Source organism: Phallusia mammillata, chromosome 2 (assembly GCF_965637545.1).
Source record: "Phallusia mammillata chromosome 2, kaPhaMamm4.hap1.1, whole genome shotgun sequence".
In the NCBI taxonomy this organism is placed as follows: domain Eukaryota; kingdom Metazoa; phylum Chordata; class Ascidiacea; order Phlebobranchia; family Ascidiidae; genus Phallusia; species Phallusia mammillata.
The window spans coordinates 20292906-20313533 of record NC_137253.1 but is presented as its reverse complement, the minus strand read 5'-3'; the positions used below and the strand labels follow the sequence as shown (position 1 = coordinate 20313533).

Below are 20628 nucleotides of genomic sequence, written 5' to 3'. Positions count from 1 at the left end.
CTGAAGGGTGGATAATAGCTACATCATATTTATACAAACCTGTTGCCGCAAAAGCAGGCCATCGCATGAATCTGGTGTGGAATCACATGGACAGTTTTTAGCAATAGTCTCCAGTAGCAACGATGATTCCTTGGCGCTTCTCCAGCACGAAACTAACACACGTTGGGCTGCAAGTCGTTCGTCGAAATCACCTATCCAGAAAACAATCCCATGTTCGTCTCCGTTTTATAATACACCTCAAGCAAAAACAGACGATGAATCTAACTGTCAAGGTATGCAAATATCCAAATTTAGGTATTACTTTTTTTAAAACAAAATACCGTGTGTTGATTGTGTGTCACTATCCACAAGGGGTCGCAAAAGATCAGGTAAATTGTCGTAAGAGTTTTTGTCATCATTTTCAGTGTTATCCATCATTTGCGGCAGGTGTCCTTCAGGACTTACACTTCCAACTACAGGAAAAACAGCTTCGAAAACTGCAAAGCAAGCTTTTGTGCACTTCTGTATCAATTCCCGCCATCCCGTATTGCCATATATTTTGCTGCAAGAACAGAAAATATAATGCGTGTATTTGCAAAGCTTCTTAAAAAGAAATTTAACAAAAAAGGCATGCATGAGCTCATATATTACCATAATTGGGTGTTCAGCAACAACATTCGAATGCAATAAAGGCTTGCATACAACGGACTTGATGATAATGCTTGCAAGAGGTTTGTTTCTGCCATTTGTAGATCTGTGTTAAGTTGCGCCAAAATACTTTGACAAATTCTAAAAAAAAATCATGTTTAAGCAATGTAAGCTTTTAAAATTAAGTTCGGTTTAAAGCAGTATTTTTCAACTAACCTTAAAACCGTAGTTAAACAATCATTTGACAATTCAACAATCAACCGAAGTTGAAAGGCTGCATCTTTGCATTCTTCTGGCTTGTACGTTTTCCTGCATTGCTTTATTGCACAATCTTCCTGTTCTTGAAGGTGATTCTTTTCAAACTAAACAGCCAATACAAAAGAATAAAACATATTTTTATGTTCGTGTTGCAAGTAATCAAATTGAAAGTGCAATTTTCAGTTTTCGGACTGTCGCCTGATTGTCGAAAAATACAATAAAAAAAAGGTAATCAAATTTCTTTATTTTTTTGAGCAAAATGCATTGTTTCACATACACATTATCCCACTTAAAACAAAAGCAGCGAAAGCAAGTAAAATGTGGTTTATATTGTGTTTTTACATTCTGTATCATTTTAAAACAACTCCTTGTTTTTTTCTATGTTTTGTGTTTTATCATTACACATACATGGTTCTTTACAAGAGCATTGGCACCATAAGAAGTCATCAACTTAAGAGCGAGTTCTCGGTTTTCTTCATAATTATCATGCATCGTTCTGTATAGTGTATCAATTCTGTCTTTTGACAAAATAGTTTTCATATTTGGGCACAGGCCTGCGAAAAAACAGACATGAAATATTTTTTTCTTGGTTTTAAAACTGTTTAGATTTTGGAGAACAGTAACTGTTAATACCTTGCCCTTGTCCACTGATTTCAAAAAGGGTAGTTAACAAAATAAGACAAACATAGCGTCTGGAGAAACAGGCACCCTCAAACAATTGATCAAATAAAAAATCAATCAACCATTTCATAAAACTCTGTCAAAACATGTTCAAGTTTTATTGCACTGAAGCATTTCACAACTCCAAATCATAAATTATAGTAAAATACCTCATAGCGATTCTTGAATGCTGTTAGCTCATCGCATGAAATCGGAGAATTTTTTTTCAACAATTCTTTGCATACCTTCTGGTGGTTAAGTTTTATTCGAGACAGCAACTAATAAAAAAATCAAAAATAGGTTTGGGTATTTTTAAAATGGTTTAGTCACCTACTTTCTTTAACAAACAAAGTAACTGCTGGCGAAAAGCTGGGCATTGAACAGTCAAATTGTATGGGATAGAACAGACAATGAGATCTAAATCAACAGCTTGTAGCAATTCTGAAGGTTTCCAGCAATTACAGATCAGTGAAAAAGCATCAATTCGAATCTAAAAGCCAAAAATAAGATCAAATATAATGTCTCCATAAAAATGACAATCAGAAAAATAAAAAACATGATATCAAATTCAAGTGGGTCATGATTTTGCAAAAAATATTTGAAAAGTAAGAGAAATGGCTTAAACGTATAACCATCCAACCACAAACCAATCAAATTTCACTTGACAATTTTATCTTTAATTGTATTTAACCTGAGAAGATGGATGCACCAGTGCCTGTTTTATAACAAGAAACTTCACACCAGGTCTCCAGTCATCATTTTCCAAGGTTTTTTCTCTCTTCTAGAAACAAAAAAAGACCAAACTGTTGTTTAAAGATTGTTATAATACATATAGATAAAAATTTATATGAATTATCAAACCTGGAGTAACCCCAACTGTTGGGCAGTGCTAAGACACATAATTAAAATGTTTAATCGTCTATCTTTTTCAATTGCAAAGTTAGAGATGATATAGTTTAAGCCCTTTGTTCCAAACAATTTTAGGATCTTCTTTAAGCAATACTGAAAAATATGCACAGCGTATAAGTTTAACATTACAAAATATTGCAGTACTGCTGTCATACATCCAGGAGCAATCGAGAATGATGTTCATCGTATTTTTGCAATGCTTCTAATATTGGCATGATAAAATCAAAATGAGCAGATTGTTCATCCGAACACAAATCCAGGGTGGTTTGTGCAAGTGTACAAAACAGGTTGGATGCATAAGGAGCAAGTGACTGGTCACATATAGCTAAAACCAATTTTGTTTATGTGATATGTGCTTGGTTGACAAGGAATCAATAAAAAACAGGAAATTATTACTTTACCAGAAAGAATTTTTGACACAATATCAGGCTGATGATTTGTTACATTGGAGGGTGATACATGTTGTAGAATGCAATTTATGGCAACATACAATGCTCTCTTGTGCCAGCTCCACTTCAGAACATCAACTAACATGCCTCGTACAAAATCACAATTTGCTAATTCTAAAAATATTTTGTTGAGAATCAATAAATTTATCCCTAAAAACACATGTTTACCATTCTGAGAGAGCCAATAAGCTACTTTGAGAATGTTTTCCAGTGCATCTCTGGTTTGATGACGAACAAGATCAGTGGCATGATCCAACCCCATGCATATCTGAGGCATAATCCATTTAAGAACATGAGAAAAATCTTCATTTGTGAGATTCACTTTTTTCACATGTACTCTAAAAATAAAAGTATGTATTGCTTCGTATAATTTCTTATGCCCCTAAACATTACATGGAATATCACATTTGTTTGATTCAAAAAAGTGTTGTTGTGGACAAATGTCACAACTTGCAGAGACTGGGGTCATTTTTGATTCTGTTAGTGATATCCTCACTGTTAAAAAGATGACCCCATAGAACAGTGGTTCTCAAAGTATGGATCGAGACCCAAACATGGGTCGCGCAGGGTTACAAAATGGGTCGCGCTGTGGTGATTCAATTCTGCCCAAACGAACTTTTTTCATTTCAATTTTCAAGTATTTTCAATTCTCAGACATAACTGAATTATTGTATCATAGGCATTTCATGTGGCTTTATCTTGGTAACCTTGGAGTATTGCAGCATAAGTAAGTGGTTTTCTGAGAGTTTTGATAGCACCGTAGCCAAATACAGCCTCACTCGACAACGCTATACAGCAAAATGAACCAATCATTATAACATACATACAATAGCCTTCCAATTTTCTATTATGCACACGGCGATTGTAACACGTTAGCACGGGGAATGATAGGAGGTTAATCATACGAACCTGAACTTGGAAAGTAACAGTTAGCATTTAAGGATGATACCTATTCATACAAAAATAAAAAATACATTTTTGTTGTTTAAGGCTTGGGTCGCAAGATGTTCTTAAAGCCCAGATTTGAGTTTGAGAACCACTGCCATAGAACCAAACCACAAAACATTTTAAGTTTATCTTTCCAATGGTTATGGTAATAAACATGTATGAAAGCAAAGATAACAGCCGGTCTGCAAAAGAGTGTAAGACAAACAGGCTAAAGAACGTATTTTGTATTGAAATGTGTTAATAAATGACTGTGTTTCATTATTTACCAAATACTGTTTAACAAAACATTTTATTTGATCCTACAAACCTCAAAGTAATGCACCACTGAAGAATGCATCTCCCAAATGCTATTTCATCTGGGATTCCAATGATGCTGCATTTAATATGAAAAGTAAGTTATACATTAAAAAGTCAGTAAACTTGACCATACCATTTAGACATCAGCTTTACCCAGTCAAAGGCTTTCATCATTATTGTACAAAGTTTGGTTGCATTAGGTTTTGCTTGCTGTGTTTCACATTGCTCCTCATACAAGTTAGTATGTTCATGCGATAAAAATACTAAAATCCCATTACATACAGCAAGTTTTGCAGATTGGCATAAGTTGCTGTTGGTATCATTTAACAAAGTAAAACTTTTTTCCATAGAAAAAACAGTGTAAACCTGAAATTCAGTACGAAATAAATAAAAAGCATGAACTTTTTTGTTCAGTGCAATGTCCATAAATAAATATACCCACCATTTCATAAAAAGACAATGTTGAAACAGTTAAAACAAGATTTGGCAAAAGTAGTGCAGCAGCATTCCAACAAGCACCTTCATATTGCTCTAAAAACATTACATGTCACTTTTAGTAACTTATCATAAATGATTTTTAACTAACCTTGTTTGAGCAGATAAACACATGCATCTTGCAAGTAACACAGTGACAATTCAATTGCTTTTTTATTGCAAAAAAATTCATGTTTGTTCAAAAATGAATTCAAACATTTGAGATCATCACTTAAAAGGTTTAAAACAGAAGTTTCTACAGGCAACTTAGTTTCATTCTGTTGCAAAACTTTGATGTGCTGCTTAATACAATCAACTGCCCCTGCAACAAAAACATGTCAGCAAAATTTATAGCTATCAAAAAATTGTGATAAAATGTTTGCTTACCAATTATTGTATCATACTGCAGCTCTTCATTCAAAAAATTTGAAGAAATGCTTAGTTCATAGGTTTGAATGATTTGACAAGCAGATACACCAAGGGTTGTGCAGGACTGACAAAGATCAGTAAATGCTTTGGTCACATGGATAAAAACTGCTGGTTTCTTGTCTGAACAATCCTTTAAAATGCTGAAAAAACAATGGGTATTAAAAAGAAAGAATTTTTCAATTTGATCTTGCCAAAGTGAAGGTACCTTTTTAAAATACTTTTGCAAGGATGTTTGACCATGCAGAAAACAAACAAATTTGAGAGTATTTGTACCAACTCATCATCACAGTGGTTGTCAGTAAAAGATATTGTGCATATCTAAGCAACAATACATCACACTCTTTTATATGTACACTATATATAATATTTTAACTCACAAATACAAGGTGACGAAATAACAATCAATTAAATCTTATTTTGATGTACCAAACCTCATTAAATTTTGTTTTCCAATTTGATGCTTTATCATTAAGACATTCATCCAGAATACTGTAGTGCTTCCAAACATCAGTTGCGGCAAACAAGTTGTGTAAATATATTTTTACATCTTTTGAAAAACTTGCAACTAGTTTAGTTTTACTATGGGGTGCCATGCCAAATTCTACAACACAACTTTTATTCAACAACTCACAATATCAATAACTGCAACACATTTACAGAAAACAATTCTTAGAAATCACTTGTCACTGGAAACTGTATCTTGGCTTGCATTTCCAGCTGAAACAAAGCCTAAATCAACACTGTGACTTGTAGGAGATGTTGGATAAGCCTCAACAATAAATGGAAATGCATTTCCTGATGTGACATTTATTGGAATCAATATAGCTGGATGGACTGCTGAACCTAAGACAGAAAGTGAGCTATTTCCATGCAAGCTCTTTGTGGAATTCCGTGGTGCCTGTTTTTTAGTAGAATGAAATTCACTTCTTACACGAGACATTGGTGAAAACTGGTGAGATTCCAAACAATCAAAATCAAACTTTTGAATCTGTTTACCCAGCTGAAAGTTTCGAAGAAAATTCTGATGCACATCTGTCATGTTTTTGAAAGTATTTTTGGGACCGGTTTGACCACTCTCTTGTCCTTGTTTCTCTGCTTTGTTGCTACTAGCCTCTTGTATTAAGCTGTTTGCAACATCTTCCAAGTGCATAATGTATAACTTAGCACGATTGACTAAAGTTACTCTGTTATATTTACTTCCGCTTGCAGAAAGGACCTCTTGTATATTGTGATCAACCTGCATATAACTTCCATCTGCAAGGTCAAGATTTTGTTCTGGTAATACTGCCCTCAAACGATTGTAACTTGCAACAACATTGCTCCTGAGCCAAATAAAAATATGACAATTAAATTCGATACACAATACGTCAATTTCTTCATTACTGTCTATAGGTCGGAAACTCGGAACAAACTACGTTAAAGACGACGTATAAGCTTTGCCTACCTGTGCCTTGCATACAATGCTTTTCTCGATTTGGTCCGACCGGGAGACAATTTTTCAGCCATTTCTTAATGTAATGATAGCAAAGATTTAAGGGCCAACGGCCAAGAGAGCCAAGTAATTTTTGCTGTCGCTGGTGGCTTGTGGTTCCACCGAAACAAAACAACATACATGTGGAAAGCAACAAACTTGCTGACTCATCAATATGAACAAATTAGTCAGCAGAATAGTTTTAGCAACTGAAAAAGTGTTTGTTACCAAATACCATTACATTACCTTCTTTCGTATTATAATAAAAAATTACTATCCAAAAATATACATTTGCAAAAAACGTATAAAAACCGTATACAAGTGAACGTTGCGATGATGATGTCAGTTTTGATTTAATTTCGTTTGGTGAAAAAACTTCAACGCAAAATTTACGTATGCTGCATGCCCAATACAGCGGTGACTCGCCTCTGCAAGATGAGTGCGTGGCTGTTCGGTTTGTTTTGCGATATTACCATTCACAAAAAACAACGATACAACTAAGAATATCGCTGTAAAAGTTTCTGTGGTGCACTTATTTTATCTATGCCTGTAAGCGCGGTTACTTGAATTGCCTGTTGTTTAATACAGTCCTGCAACAGCCCTCATAGTGAATATTTGCACAAAGTACGCACATTTTTTTAAAATTTCCAGACGCGAAAATGTGCAGATCAAGACATGCGCACATTTTCCAAAGAGGAACAATCTTTCATCGTGTACTATTACCGCATAACCTGTTGATACTGTTTCACAAATGCATATGCTTCTTTTGATACGTTTCGATTTGTATCCCTTGCTTAGTTTATTCTTCTCTACGCCCGCCACTAAAAGAAGATTGCGGACAACTGTTTGGAAATCACTGCACTAGAATAATAACCCAATACTTATACTTATAACAGCGGTTCTCAAACTGGGGTCCGCGGTCCTTTTGGGGTCCGTGAGCCAATTTTGGAGGGACCGCGAAAAGGTTGAAGTAATTCTATCTTATTTGGCGTCAGTTTGTGCCACTAAATAAGTTTAAATCAAAGTAGATTTGAAAATCGACTGTATCCATTGCTAAACAATAGCCTCTTTATAGTCTATTCTATTGCATTACCATTAACAAAAACCTGATTGTTCGCGCATAATAGTAATGTTTTTTGTCTTGTCTGTGATGTCACATGCTGTCTTTGGATCTTTGTTATGCGTAATTTTGCATAAACAGCTAAAATCCTGCAATCAACTTTCGTTTTCCTGAAATACACATTTAGGCTTAAGGATCGCGAGCCTTTAAAATAATGGCCAAGGGACCGTTTTGAAAAAATAATGAAAGTTTGAGAACCACTGACTAATAACAATAGAAGGCAAGTTGTTTTTCAGTGTTCAACCATTAATCAGTGCGTCCCCAACACGATAAAAATTTTACATTTCACCCAATTTGGCGAAGTGTAGAAAAACAGCACGAATTAAACTTACTTTTAAAAAAATTTAAAAAATAGGCTACCCATTTGCAAAAAAAACGGTAGCCTATATGCATTGCATGCATACTGTTTTTTTTAAAACAAATGCCTTTTGTGAAACTGATCATTTTTGTGCAAACAAAAATTTAATACGTACAGGCCTACGTGCCTTTTTTGCTTAATAATGCACCACGCAATCTATTACAAAACTATACGCCATGATTTTAAAACAATCGTTTTTTCCCACTCCAGACAAAAAGTCATTTTTTTATTGGCAGGCTGGCAAAGCTTAAAGTTCACAGAACTATAGTTTTTTTAAACCAGCGGTTACCAAACTTTTTTTCACTGCGGGCCGGATAAGTTTAATAATAATTCGCGCGGGTCGCATATAGTTTACATGCCTAGCGCCGTCTTATGTTTTCATGTCAAAAAAGCTTATGTTTTCATGTCAAACGCGAAACTTTACGACGTCTGAAATGATTGGGTTGTTTCGGTTGAATTTATTCGGTAAAACTATTCGGTTCGGCCGAACCGAAATTAAAAGACGGGGAACGAGCGTTGTTAGCACAATGTTCGCATAAATGTCAAGTTATGCAGATCAAAATGTTCGCAGTTTTATTGAATGTAGTTTTTTTGAATTTTTAAGATATTACCTCACCCCAACCCCAACCCCCTGACCATTAGCATTTTCGAGATATGCCGTTTTAACACATATTTGTGCACTTTGCGCAAAACATAACTTAAAGAAGGCTAAACAATTTGGATAAATAGGAGTTTTTTGAAAAAAGTGCGCACATTTTGATCTGCACATTTCGGTATCTGCACACAAAAAATTGTGCGCACATTTTGGCACTTGCACATTTTCGAAAAATGTACGCACTTTTGCGAAAACAGTGCGCGCATTTACGTTTGCACATTGTGCAAATATTCACTGCGAGCCCTGTTGCAGATTAAGCCGATTCGGTGCATCTCTAAAATAGACTGTAAAAAAATGAAAACATTCATAGTTAACAACACGTTTACAACCCATGTCATAGGCTATCTGTGTTTGTTATGAGGGTATTTTGCAAGTAAGTTTAGAATTTGTGCATTACATTGCAGAGGTGTACAGAGTCTGTTTTTTTAGACTCCGACTCCACTCCGGGTCCGAAAAAATTGACTCCGACTCCACTCCGGCTCCTGATAAATAGCGCAAAATCAGACTCCGACTCCTGATAATACTCCGGTATAACAGACAATTGTTGTTTCAACGACGCAACAATAAACGCAAAATTAACTCCGGATCCGGCTCCTGCTCCGGCAGGCATAATAAAACGTAAACTCCGACTCCTTTTAGACTCCGGCAAATTTTGGCAAAATCCGGCTCCGGACACTCCGGAACCTCGGCTCGTGTACACCTCTGTTACATTGTAAAAAAATGTTCGCATCAGCGGTACGTATTTACACGAAAGTTTTGGTTACATTTCCAATTAGATTTCTGTAAATCTACGATTGCTGTTTGGGAGTGTTGTGGATTGTTGAATTTGTTGTTGAGTAAGTTACGTTTTTTTTGAGTAATTTACGAAGTTTCATTGGGCATGGGAATGTAGTAGCTGTAAAAATAATTGTGCGATGTACTCTGATACCGACCTTAATACTTTTGATATGCTTTATCGGATAAAGGTATTCTTAGGGGGGTTTCAGATAAATATGTTAAATGTTTTTAAAGCATCAAACAACAAAACATTTCCCAATTTTTCAGGCAACTGTAGATGTATGATTGTTTAAAAATTGTGTACAATGCCACTGTAAAATCTGTGTACAATGACACTACTGGTAAAGTATGTCTGATGCTTTGAGGATGTTTAAAATTCACAGACAACCTCAAGGTGAAGGTGCTGTGAAAAAATCTATCCAAAAACTTTTGGATCCCAAAAAAGATGCCGTAGCAAGACTGAAACATCTTAAAAATGTTATTTGTAAGTGTGTATTAGTTTATATTTACAATGTAGCTTTGAAAGGTTCAGTTTTGGGTTTCTTACTTGAATGGTGCACATCGTTTTTTGTTTTTCATTTTTTTATGTAACAGGTATTTACCCCACTTTGGGAAATATTGTCTCTTTAATCCATCCCCAAAACTTGTTTAGAGATAGCTATTACTTTGTTGGTTGGTGCATTAGTTTTTTGAAGCATTTTCAATTGGAGTACTTTATAGGTTTCATACTCGGAATGCACTCTGCTGTACACATGACAATGCCTGATGTTCTGGCTGTCTGTTGATAGGGTTCCTCTATTTCTCGACCTTTTCGTTTCTTGAGAAACAAGAAATTAAAAAATTAAAATCAAAATTTCATTTCTCAAGAATCTCGAGAGTCTTAACTTTTTTATTTAAGCTGATTTAAAAAAAAAAAAACATCCGTTTGTCCGCTTTTTCGCTACCAGTAGCGATCGCACGTAGTGATTCGCTAGCAAACCAGCAAAAAACGACACGACTGTTGTAGATCTACTGCATCCAGGTGTGACTACTGCCTGGAAAAGGTGAAAGTTTAGTGGCAACACATGTTAAAAATCGTTGTTTCGGGAGCGAAAGAAAAAAGTTATGTGTCCAGTGCCCTCTAGGGGCAAGTTAAAACGAAAAATACACGTAATAGGAGGTATCAGCATTTACTTTTTTTATGGTATGTGACATAACTTTCTCGAGAAATTGTTATTTATTTCTCTAGAATCGAGACTCAATTTTTTCGCCATTTCTCAAGAAATTTTTGAGAATTGTTTGTTATTCTTTACTACCGAAACAGCCCAAAAATGCATAAAAATTAAATTAAATATAATGTAGTATGTACTTATAAATGGCACATAATAATGCTACCTTTCGACAGTAATAATTAAGTTTAATCAAATCATAAATATTGCAGCAAACAGCTCAGAGGCAGAAATTCAACCTTTATTCGAGCTTCATTACTCACATATCTACTACATATTTTTGGAAAATTTTCTTCTCACGGAATCAAATCTACGTTTAAAAGGAGGTTTGTAAACAATGAACCAAAAGCTGGCAACCATTGAACAATGATATGTAGCTTGTATTGTCAATTAAAGTAATTAGTTTGGGATGTAACTTGAGTTGCTTTTGCTCAGAATTTAATTTAGTTAATGAACATGTTTCAGGGATTAACATGTGCCCATCCATTTCATTGTTGACTGTAAGATAAATTCTTACTTTCATCCCAAGACACCCAGTTTAAAAAGTATTCTCTATTTATTATAACCAATAATTGGCAGTCTTATTATAGCACACAGAGCACAACGTGAAGAGCTGGATGCAATCCTTGAAATTTTTGAGGTTTGTTTCATTACTGCCTTTGAACATTTTTTGTTTATGGTGATAAAATTTGAAAAAAAGTGTGTTAATTAAAAACTCAATTAAAAAGTATGTTAAACATTTTCAATGTGTTTTGCAGCAAATTCTTATCAACCTTCCTGAGTTGATCCACCAAAGATGGCAGTACCACAGCATCGGTATGTAAATTTGTTAGCCAAACTGCTTCTGGTTTGATACTTCACAAAATATATGCAAACCTTATTGATACACAAATTATACACAAAACAGCGGTTCTTACACTAACTTTGCCTTAGGTATTTGTTTGTAAATTACTTTATGTTTACCATTTGTTTTCATTAAAATACTAATTTCCTGTCCTTTGTCTGAGTCCTTTAGCTCAATGTTTCAGGAAGAATATCATTAAGTTTAAGTCTCACTGCAAAAAAAGTTTACAATAATTATTTTGCAGATATGGTCATCAAAAGATTGCTTCACACTCAAAATTCGTTGAAGGTAGCTATGTTAGACAACACAAACTTATTTTTTTCTGTTATTTTTTATACATAGGAAAATATGGTACCCATTTTAGAATATAATAAGTACATAATATTTATATAATTTGTTACAAGGTAAATGAATTTATTTTTTTTAGTGGCAGGGTAGATATGCGGCACTAATTTCATTTTTTTGCCCCAAATTTGTCCTCTTCATGCATTTTTAATGTGTTGTTATCTGTATTTGTATGCTCCTTTCTTTCTGTAAACCATTTGATTCAAAACAAAAAAAGTAGCATGTAACATAACTGACAACAATACTTGTCATCAACTTAAAACCCTAAACATGTTTTATATCCACTTTGCTGATTCTTTGATTGTGTTGTAGGTAAGGAAGGAGGGAATGCACTTTTTCCTTCTTTGGCTTCGCACATTACAGGAAAATGCTTTGCCCCAAACTTTGCTTCTATATGCATGTCTTGTGCCCGGATTTCCGCCACCAACTTTTAGCGATGGAAAACCTTATAGTCTGGAATGGCTAGTTAATGTGCCCATCAATGAGGAATGTGAGTGTGTTTTGAAATTTGTTATTAAATATTAAACAGGCAGAGTATCGTATAGCAATAAGTATATGTATATCTACCCAAATGGTCTGCATGTAACTCTGCACAATTTATGAACTTAGGCCGCAATTTAAGTTTCAAAAATATATAAACTTTCCAGATGGTGTGCATCAAGTTGAAATTGCAAGCCTTGTACCACCATCATCCGGTGAAAAAACACCAAGCGATGTTACAAAGTTTTTCCTTGATGCCTTGCTGGAGTTTATGGTACTAAAGGTCAGTGGTGTCTTTGTAAATTAGTTTACCATCACTTGCAATTACATTCTTACCTCTGGGCACATATTTGTTGCTGTGCCTTCTGATTTCATGGGTTGTATAACAATTGATTGCTGGTATTCTGGGCTTCCTGTTATGTTGTGGTTGTTCTGCTGTAGAAAAAGGCAGCTTCCTTATCTACAACCTAGCTTTAATAGTTACTGAAGGTTTAATCATCACACATTTGGAATAATATCGATTAAGTAGCAATCCTGACCCAATATCAACAATTTAACAAATTATAAGGGATAATATAGATCAGGGGTGTCAAACTCGTGGGGTTTGTGGGCCACATCGCAGTTTTGAAATTATCCTGAGGGCCGCATGTGATTTTTGATCTAGTTTTGTACACCTAAACAACCTTTTCGCTACTATGGCCGCATCGCAGACCCTTATTTTACCAACAGTCGCCAACTACCTGCTGGTTTTTATTTTAAAATTACAGGTGTAAAGAAATAGGTTGAAATCACATATATACCAACTATTGGCGCATCAAAAGCCAAGATTAATTTCCAACTTGATGCACAAATTAAGCTGCACAGTGTTAACATCAGTTTTAATTGTTTATTACGTCATAATCTATATTGTGATGCCAGTGGTTCCTGTTTGTCCGCATTGTTTGCACACAATAGGCGTACAAAAAATCTGACGCATATATAGTAATGCTGTTTCAAAAGAGTTTTGATTGTGTCACGACCGCCAGTACAAATATTTTAATGAACAAGTTTACAGCCGCACATATATCTGACAAAATAATACAGTTGTTGTTGAGTGTTCGTGGGCCGCATTGGAGGGCTTTGTGGGCCGCATGCGGCCCGCGGGCCGCAAGTTTGACACCCCTGATATAGATCACCACATGGTCTTTATCAGTCTCTGTAAAAAAGTAGAATAAAAAAAACTTGGCCTAAAGACAAAATGATTTTTCAACATACTATCTGTTACCTATTAAAAGACGAATTAGGCAATTGGCTTGACTTAATTTTCAAAGGTATTAAATTTCAGACTTATAAGGCTTCATTGACTTTAACCTTTGCTGTAAAATATTTGTTTTGTATTTTTCTCCAGTCACATGCTTTGCAATGGAAACAAGAGCATAAAATGGCAAAACAGTGCTTCAGTTTTTTATGGAACCTATTCAAGGAGAACTATCTTCCCCATGCATTTCCTGATTTCGACCACAGCACAAGCATTTACAATCCTGTCTTAAGTCAGTGGAGTCTGCCATTGTCTACCTAAGTTGCTGAAATATTATTACACCAATCCCTTAATTTTCAGCACTACCTGAGCCTCGTGATTCAGTAAATTATGTCCTGAATGTTTCTGACTCTGGATCTATTGACCCAAGGATTGAAGTTGCTTCTGGTTGTTCAATGCTGTCGTCACGCGTCAGCATTATAAAGTGGATTGTCAGTTTCACCACTCAACTTGACAAAAGCGAAACTCTTGTCAAAAGGTCTGAGATTGAAAACGTTGCAAAATTTGGTTTAATTTTTACTTGTCAATCACTCATAATTTTGGTAGTTAAATCTATGTGCATGCCAAACAAATTTATAGTAGTAGATATTGATTGTGCATGTCTTAGTTCTTTGTACACTTTAGAGAATCCAGATATGCATGTCTAAACTGTAAGCTCGAGGGCATCTGTTTTGCAACCTATCAGCATAGTTTCAAAGTAAAACCTTTTTGTCACTTGCAAAATGTTTCAAGGCCTGATGCAACTGTGGAGGCCCTGCATCGCCAGGTTTTAAAGCAGCTGCAAGAAATTCATGTCAGGTAGTTTATATTATCACACAATGTTTTGTAAACCAGTAGAATGGGTGTATTATATTTGGGAGTCTGAAATGGCAAGGTGCTGAAATGGGTGTAATAAAAGATGTTATAATGCATTTTGACTGTAACCTTACCAATACACTTTGTAATGATGATGATCAAAAATCATATGCCATCGTTTGAAACAAAATTTTGTGTTTATGTAATTGGTTGTTTCCTTAAAATAACGACAGAAGCCTTACCTCACACTAACCTCATACTGTTGCAAGAAATTTTATCATTCAATAGGTATAATTAGGCTTCTATAAAAGGTGTAGGTATTATGAAGCCACAACAAAGCATGTTTTTGGAACGTAGCAATGTTGATGACTTGTCTGTGTGGATACATGTGTTTTAATAACAGCATAGTTTGCAAGTGACATCTTTGTAGAATGTAAACATCTTGCCAACAGTACTAATTTGCTCACACCTGTTGGCACCTTGCCATTTTTTAATTTCTTTAGATCCACTTTTGTCTTACTTTTGCTGTTGTCTGGCTTTTAATGCTAGTGGTTGTAATTAGCCATTTAGCAAGCATGAAATGATTTTCTATACTGATTAGTCTTGCTAACCGTTGACTAACAATTAGCAATAGCCTATATTGCATTTTTTAATTTAACTCCTTTACCAATCAGCTCTTTTGATTACAGTGCAGCTAAAATTGTTTTTCCACATAAAGCATTTATTTCATTTTGATTGAAATATGTGACACCAAGTGATGTGGTTTGTTTCATACATATTTTGTCAGTAAGTTTATGGATGTGCAGTTGTTAACATATTGGATGTGCAATGTAGCAACAATGAAAAGCCATCAGATCCATCTGAGATCAGACCGAATGCATCAAACTCCTCATCAGCCCCGCCACAGCACATCAACATTTCAGCTGTTCAACAACATGATACTGATGCATCAAATTCTAACACCAGCACCCTTACCGAAAAAGTATGTTGTACTAATACATGTGTACTGATATGTGGGCTGTATGCATCAGCCTTTACTAAAATCTTTGTTTTTTACGTTTTTAGAGTTGAGGTGTGTTGAGATTGAATACCTAAATTGTACAATGCTTCTTAAAAACCTAATTTACCTCTTTGAACTATAATGTTGTGTTTGCCGCATCAAATTTCAACACAAACATAAGATCACCTTGTTTGACAAGCAGCAGCAATAAGATCATGGCTTGAGATTGTTACATATATCAACATAGGCTTTGTCCCTCACATTCCAGAGGCAATTTTGTACTTCATGCTATTTATAATGTTTCTCTTAAATTTAGGAGCCAAGCATTTCCAGTCTATCAAGTCTTGATGATAAACTTCGTTCCAGTGCTTCTGTAGAAGAAACTCTTGTCCGTGGCGTATTATATTCTACAAGGGAAAATGTCAACATTGTTCATGAAATGTTTCGTCAAGTCAGTTGCCAACCTTTCAATGTTAACTATTAACTGCTATGCAAATGACACATCAGATATTGGCTATTTCTGATTTATAGCTTCAAAAAACGTATTTCGATTTTATGTCGGAATATTTTTAATGCCAAATATGTGACAGTTTTATTATTTTATTGCTCTTGGGTCGTTTTGCTCAAACATCAAAGCAGTCCACATTTTTTATTACAGTTTTTTTTCCTAAACTCAATTCACAATTCTAACTAAATCTTGAATAATTTTTCAAACACTGAAATTAAAGTTGTCAGACTATTTTATACCTAAATGCTGTAGTGTATAATGTGGAAATTGCTTTTTGCATAATGCATCTAATTTAGGTATAGCTGACCTATTGTTTTCGACTATAGTATAATTTGCTTTCATCCCATTACCATTAAAATGAGCCTCACCATATGTGATTGACTTTCTATTTTAGGCTTTTATGCTTCCCCTCACTGAAGTGCCAACCATGCGGCGAGTTGTAAAAGTTTATCAAGAATGGATCCAGGTAATTAAATGCAAAATGAACGTTTCTAAATTACCATATATTTCATTCAGCGACTCATAAACATTTTATATTCATATAATAACTGTAGTTTAAAGTGTTTTCAATTAATTGCCTTTTTGATGGCAGCTTAAATGCATGAAATAAATAAAAAATGTAGTAATGTGTTTCGCAGTCTTTGTGGGTATGGTTAAAAAGTACTTAATACCATTAATGTGTAAAGTTCTTTCAAGGCTAACCGTTGTGTAGGCATATTCACATTTTTTATTATCGATACTCAGTGCTTCACTATACTAAACACTGCTGCAATATTAAAATTCCACACAGAGTATGGAACTTGGGACAAAAATTAGTTTGTAACTATATCATTTACACAGGATGGAGAAATTCCAGTTTTTATGGAAGATGAAGATGATGAAGAAGCTGTTTCATCAGAAGTGAGTAACGAACATTTGTTTTTCAACATAAAAGAAGCAGGTTTATGTATATGTGTTTTCTTTGCAGGATAATGGGGCAGAATCGAAATCCAATCATTTGTCAACACAAGTTTCCAGCAATTCCCTTCGTAATGTTTCCTACATTCGAGGTCAACTAAATCCTGTCATTGATGAGGCTCATTCAGTGCAGGTATAGATTCACCACCACCTTACACCCCGCAAAGGAAGAATTTTTGCCTAATGGAAATCTCTTTTTACATAAACATGATCCACATTATTAATTTTAACTACTCTGCATTCTTGTCTTCTAATTTATGAAATTGAAATTCCATAAATTTTGTGGGCCAGTATATTTTGGCTAAAAATATGTAAATGTCATTTTATTTTATGTATGTTTTCCCCAAATTATCTAGTTAAATATTTTCTTGAGATTGATGTTTAAATCAAACAGTCTCCAATATGGCAGATGGCCAGCTCAGCCATATACATTGGTTACATCAAGCTCCATTTACACATGAGGAACCTTCGGCTTTGTTTGTTTACTTGGTCTTAATGTGGATCTGTCAATAGTCCCAGGTCAACACTGTCCATTGATATATTGTGTGCTTTGCCTCTTCACAGGTCCGTGGAGGAAATCAAAGCACTCTGCAGTTGTTTGTGACAAACTCAGCCCATGTTTTCCTTGTTGAACCTCCTCCAAATGCAACAAAACTGCTTGAAACACAAGTAACTATCAGTCAGACCCTAGTGTACAAAGCATTAATTTAACTTCTGATAAGGAATGTCATTTTTTTAGTTTTTTAGTTGGTAAAAGAGAGAAAGTGATTGGTAAAGATTCTGATTTGTCTCTTCTACACTTTTCTCTTTGCCCAGTGATTAATTTTCATGTCAAATTTACATTTTGTATGTATACAACAATTTAAAATAGGGCAATCCTGAAACCAATTGCTTGGTATACATTGATACACAAATTATTTGCTTTACAGGTTGATGTATGCAAGAGAGTGTTGAATCTGTATCGGTTCATGGTAATGAACGTTCCTCTATCTGACATCACCTGGAGACAACTACTTCGGGTTTTGTTGCATGTCACTCGTAGTATGTTACAAGATGTTTCAGATGAGGAAATAGAAATGGGCAAATTTCACACTGTTGCCAGCAGACTGGCAGGCCCAGTATTCCAGGTCAGAAGGATTTTGTCACCCGTAGATTTTTTTTTCATTTGAGTGGAAGCCAATACTTTTTAACATGAAAAACTGACTGTTGTTTAAAAAGACTTGTGTTTTACAGACATTGATTGTATCTTGGATCAAAGCTAACCTGTTTGTTCATGTGTCACGAGATCTATGGGATGAATTGGTTGAGGTTCTTTCTTCTCTTACCCAATGGGAAGAACTCATTACAGAATGGGCTGTAAGTTAACTTTTGCTTGTTTCATCAGTTTAACTGATGTAATAGTAAATAAACTCCCTTTTACATGGCAGAAAAACATGGAAACCATGACTCGTGTTTTGGCACGCCATGTTTACAAACTTGAACTACAAGACTTGCCTTTGGACAGACTTACTGAGCAGAAACATAAAAAGCAAAAGAAAGGACCAGGGTATGTATTGGTAGTAGCTTCCTTTGCTATGTTTGCCTACATGGGTGTAAACTACTCTATGATACAAAAATACACATTAAAGTTACATTTTAAATATTGTCATCAAAATGTAAAGTTGATGGCTTGATGAATATTCATTTACTTCAATGTAACTTTGTCATTACAGATGATGCAGAAATATTTACATAAAATTATGTAATCACACAAAAAAGTGAATAAAATTCTTTGCATATCTTGCAGAAACAAAGGTACAAAACAGTTTGGTGGGATGTTGTCTGAAAGATCGTTTAGTCGAGGTTGGAGTAGAGATTCAAATTCACTGATTAACACAAACCTTCCAGACACTGACACAAGGTCACGAAGCCAATCTGCACTTGTCCCAAGGACACCAGCTGATAAAGCAGAATCAAAATTCAATTCCAAGGCAGAAGTAACTGACAAACCTGCCAACAAATCCCGATCATCCACTAGTAAGCTACATATACTTCTTTTTAGTGTGTGCGTCCGATTTGTTCAACACCACACTGCAAAGGCTTGTAAAAAATGTTTACTACAGTTACATTTCATTTGTTTTAGCTGCTCGCATATTAGCTGATTCTGAGGACACAGGACAAGTTGTTGAATCTTCTGCACAGCGAGGGGCGTCTGCTATTGAACTTCCGACCACACAAAGTGAATCCTCTGACTCCATTATTCAGCCGAAAAGAAGAAGCAGTGCATCTGATATATCAACTATAGGTAAATTTGTGACTACTTTACGATATTAAACTTTTTTGACTTTTTCTTTTTTTTTGAAGTGGTCTTGATTTTAGCTAATTTGTTTGTCTTTACCTGTTAAAAACTTTATACCACAAGTTTAAAGTAACTTTAATTTTTTTTACATGTTTCGATTTGATGGCAGGCAAAGAACACTCCTTGTCCCTGATTCGAAACCGATGTGACTCAGAAGGAATTAACAGCAATGACAGCAGTGAAATACAACCAACAGCCCTCACTAATGGTCATCATGTTGGTAAGAAAAAAATGCTGAATACTTAGTTTATGGATTTACATTAGGGTGGCTAAACAACAAGTGTCTTTTGGGCATTTAAGGTGAATATGCAGAATACTAGGTAACTCATATACTTTAGTGCAGACGGATTTGGTTAATAAATGGAATTGTCATCCCAAAATGAAGCCATTGCTTTTTCAGATTAATTGCATAAAAATAAAATTGTCTAGTTAGTTGCATATAAAAGCTTGAAAAATTTTTTACTGTTCTGTTAAGCAACACTAATAGTGATAATGATGGTCATTACTATGCAAATTTATAAATCTCCAAATTCTGTTAATGTTATATAACTAAACCGATTGCATACTTTGTGCTTATTCAGCTTGGCAGGAACCAACTCATGAAGTTCACCAGTACGCAGGCACAACAGACGGTGACAGCACATCAGTGAGTGTGCAGAGCCTTGAAGCAGATGATATGTTTGATGAACTAATTCATGAGAGGCTGCATGCTGAAAAGGACACAGTTTCTGATGAGGTGCAATCATAAACAGTATCTAAACTAGGGTTTCTCAACCTTAGCAATAGCGGTAGCCGGTATGAACTATGCTTGTTGGCAAAGGTTTCTCATCATCTTTAAAAGAATGTATGAATGTGGAGAAAAAAATTGAAAAAACCTTATCTCATCCAAAAGCAGCATTGCCAAAACCAGTAATACTGACACTAACCTTTCGCAACCAGCAAGCTTCTTTTCACCTGGTCTTTCTTGTACTGTGTTTTAGCTGAATGCCATAAAATAGTTTATAATCAGCTTTTGTAAAAGCTGTTAGTTCTAAACTAGTATTTGTTTGGCAATCACCTGTCACATTTTATAAATACTAACATGCCATCTTATGCAGGTTTGGCCAGGAGAGGTGACAAGCATTCACAGTCAAGATTCAGCCACAATTGATCCACAATGGAACCCATGGGCTGATAACCAGGCATTGCAAAGTAGGTTATGTGATCATTCACATCTGAGTTTGCAACTGTTTATGTATGTTTAATTACAAATGCAATCAAAACTACTTTGATTGTTGTGCTGTAGAATCCAGCATTAGCAGTGATAGCAATGATGTGCAAGACAAGCTTTCAATGGAAATTGCCATATTTGACCAAGTTGATCAACCAAACAGTTTAACTGACACTGCCTCTGCAGGTAGTTGATTGCTACATTGATTGCTAAC

The 20628-nt window shown here is 35.1% G+C and overlaps 3 protein-coding genes and 1 long non-coding RNA gene across 7 annotated transcripts in view; 2 read left to right on the top strand and 2 right to left on the bottom strand.

The window, feature by feature from the left end:
* Positions 1-5675, bottom strand: part of LOC145212649 (tRNA (32-2'-O)-methyltransferase regulator THADA-like) — a 52459-nt gene extending 46784 nt beyond the window's left edge. For all 3 annotated transcript variants that reach the window (XM_080080853.1, XM_080080851.1, XM_080080852.1), the window contains exons 1-20: positions 5483-5675; positions 5257-5369; positions 5010-5191; positions 4735-4944; positions 4591-4679; positions 4282-4514; positions 4159-4224; positions 3072-3241; positions 2856-3017; positions 2610-2779; positions 2407-2547; positions 2237-2326; positions 1880-2035; positions 1716-1823; positions 1519-1642; positions 1294-1439; positions 844-989; positions 631-768; positions 321-541; positions 40-191 (exon numbers count right to left, since the gene is read on the bottom strand). In XM_080080853.1, coding sequence (XP_079936979.1) covers positions 40-191; positions 321-541; positions 631-768; positions 844-989; positions 1294-1439; positions 1519-1642; positions 1716-1823; positions 1880-2035; positions 2237-2326; positions 2407-2547; positions 2610-2779; positions 2856-3017; positions 3072-3241; positions 4159-4224; positions 4282-4514; positions 4591-4679; positions 4735-4944; positions 5010-5191; positions 5257-5369; positions 5483-5644 — 2979 coding nt within the window. In that variant the 5' untranslated portion in view covers positions 5645-5675. The remainder of the gene's footprint in view (positions 1-39; positions 192-320; positions 542-630; positions 769-843; positions 990-1293; positions 1440-1518; positions 1643-1715; positions 1824-1879; positions 2036-2236; positions 2327-2406; positions 2548-2609; positions 2780-2855; positions 3018-3071; positions 3242-4158; positions 4225-4281; positions 4515-4590; positions 4680-4734; positions 4945-5009; positions 5192-5256; positions 5370-5482) is intronic.
* Positions 5676-5719: 44 nt separating this feature from the next.
* LOC145212653 (uncharacterized) lies at positions 5720-6557 on the bottom strand. Its single transcript, XM_080080858.1, has 2 exons — positions 6496-6557; positions 5720-6373 (listed from the first exon to the last, which is right to left on the bottom strand). Exons 1-2 carry the CDS (start codon positions 6555-6557, stop codon positions 5728-5730), a joined length of 708 nt encoding a protein of 235 aa, XP_079936984.1. The 3' UTR covers positions 5720-5727.
* LOC145212654 (uncharacterized) lies at positions 6252-7510 on the top strand. Its single transcript, XR_013856766.1, has 2 exons — positions 6252-6329; positions 6444-7510. It is a non-coding gene; the product is annotated as an uncharacterized LOC145212654 (long non-coding RNA).
* Positions 7511-9698: 2188 nt separating this feature from the next.
* The window catches only part of LOC145214964 (ral GTPase-activating protein subunit alpha-1-like), a 28972-nt gene continuing 18042 nt past the window's right edge, over positions 9699-20628 (top strand). For both annotated transcript variants that reach the window (XM_080083609.1, XM_080083608.1), the window contains exons 1-25: positions 9699-9916; positions 10853-10966; positions 11231-11280; positions 11399-11456; positions 11729-11772; positions 12142-12319; positions 12477-12592; positions 13697-13838; positions 13907-14084; positions 14339-14404; positions 15236-15383; positions 15718-15852; positions 16304-16375; positions 16750-16809; positions 16877-16999; positions 17431-17535; positions 17796-17993; positions 18100-18222; positions 18294-18412; positions 18653-18882; positions 18989-19150; positions 19314-19424; positions 19786-19940; positions 20302-20395; positions 20490-20600. In XM_080083609.1, coding sequence (XP_079939735.1) covers positions 9781-9916; positions 10853-10966; positions 11231-11280; positions 11399-11456; positions 11729-11772; positions 12142-12319; positions 12477-12592; positions 13697-13838; positions 13907-14084; positions 14339-14404; positions 15236-15383; positions 15718-15852; positions 16304-16375; positions 16750-16809; positions 16877-16999; positions 17431-17535; positions 17796-17993; positions 18100-18222; positions 18294-18412; positions 18653-18882; positions 18989-19150; positions 19314-19424; positions 19786-19940; positions 20302-20395; positions 20490-20600 — 3028 coding nt within the window. In that variant the 5' untranslated portion in view covers positions 9699-9780. The remainder of the gene's footprint in view (positions 9917-10852; positions 10967-11230; positions 11281-11398; positions 11457-11728; positions 11773-12141; positions 12320-12476; positions 12593-13696; positions 13839-13906; positions 14085-14338; positions 14405-15235; positions 15384-15717; positions 15853-16303; positions 16376-16749; positions 16810-16876; positions 17000-17430; positions 17536-17795; positions 17994-18099; positions 18223-18293; positions 18413-18652; positions 18883-18988; positions 19151-19313; positions 19425-19785; positions 19941-20301; positions 20396-20489; positions 20601-20628) is intronic.

Excerpts from the sequence above, each read along its gene's own strand:
- LOC145212653 (XM_080080858.1), bottom strand. The coding sequence starts at position 6,557 with ATGGCTGAAAAATTGTCTCCCGGTCGGACCAAATCGAGAAAAGCATTG. Across the intron at positions 6,374-6,495 it reads GCATTGTATGCAAGGCACAG|GAGCAATGTTGTTGCAAGTT; the intron begins GTAGGCAAAGCT and ends TATTTGGCTCAG.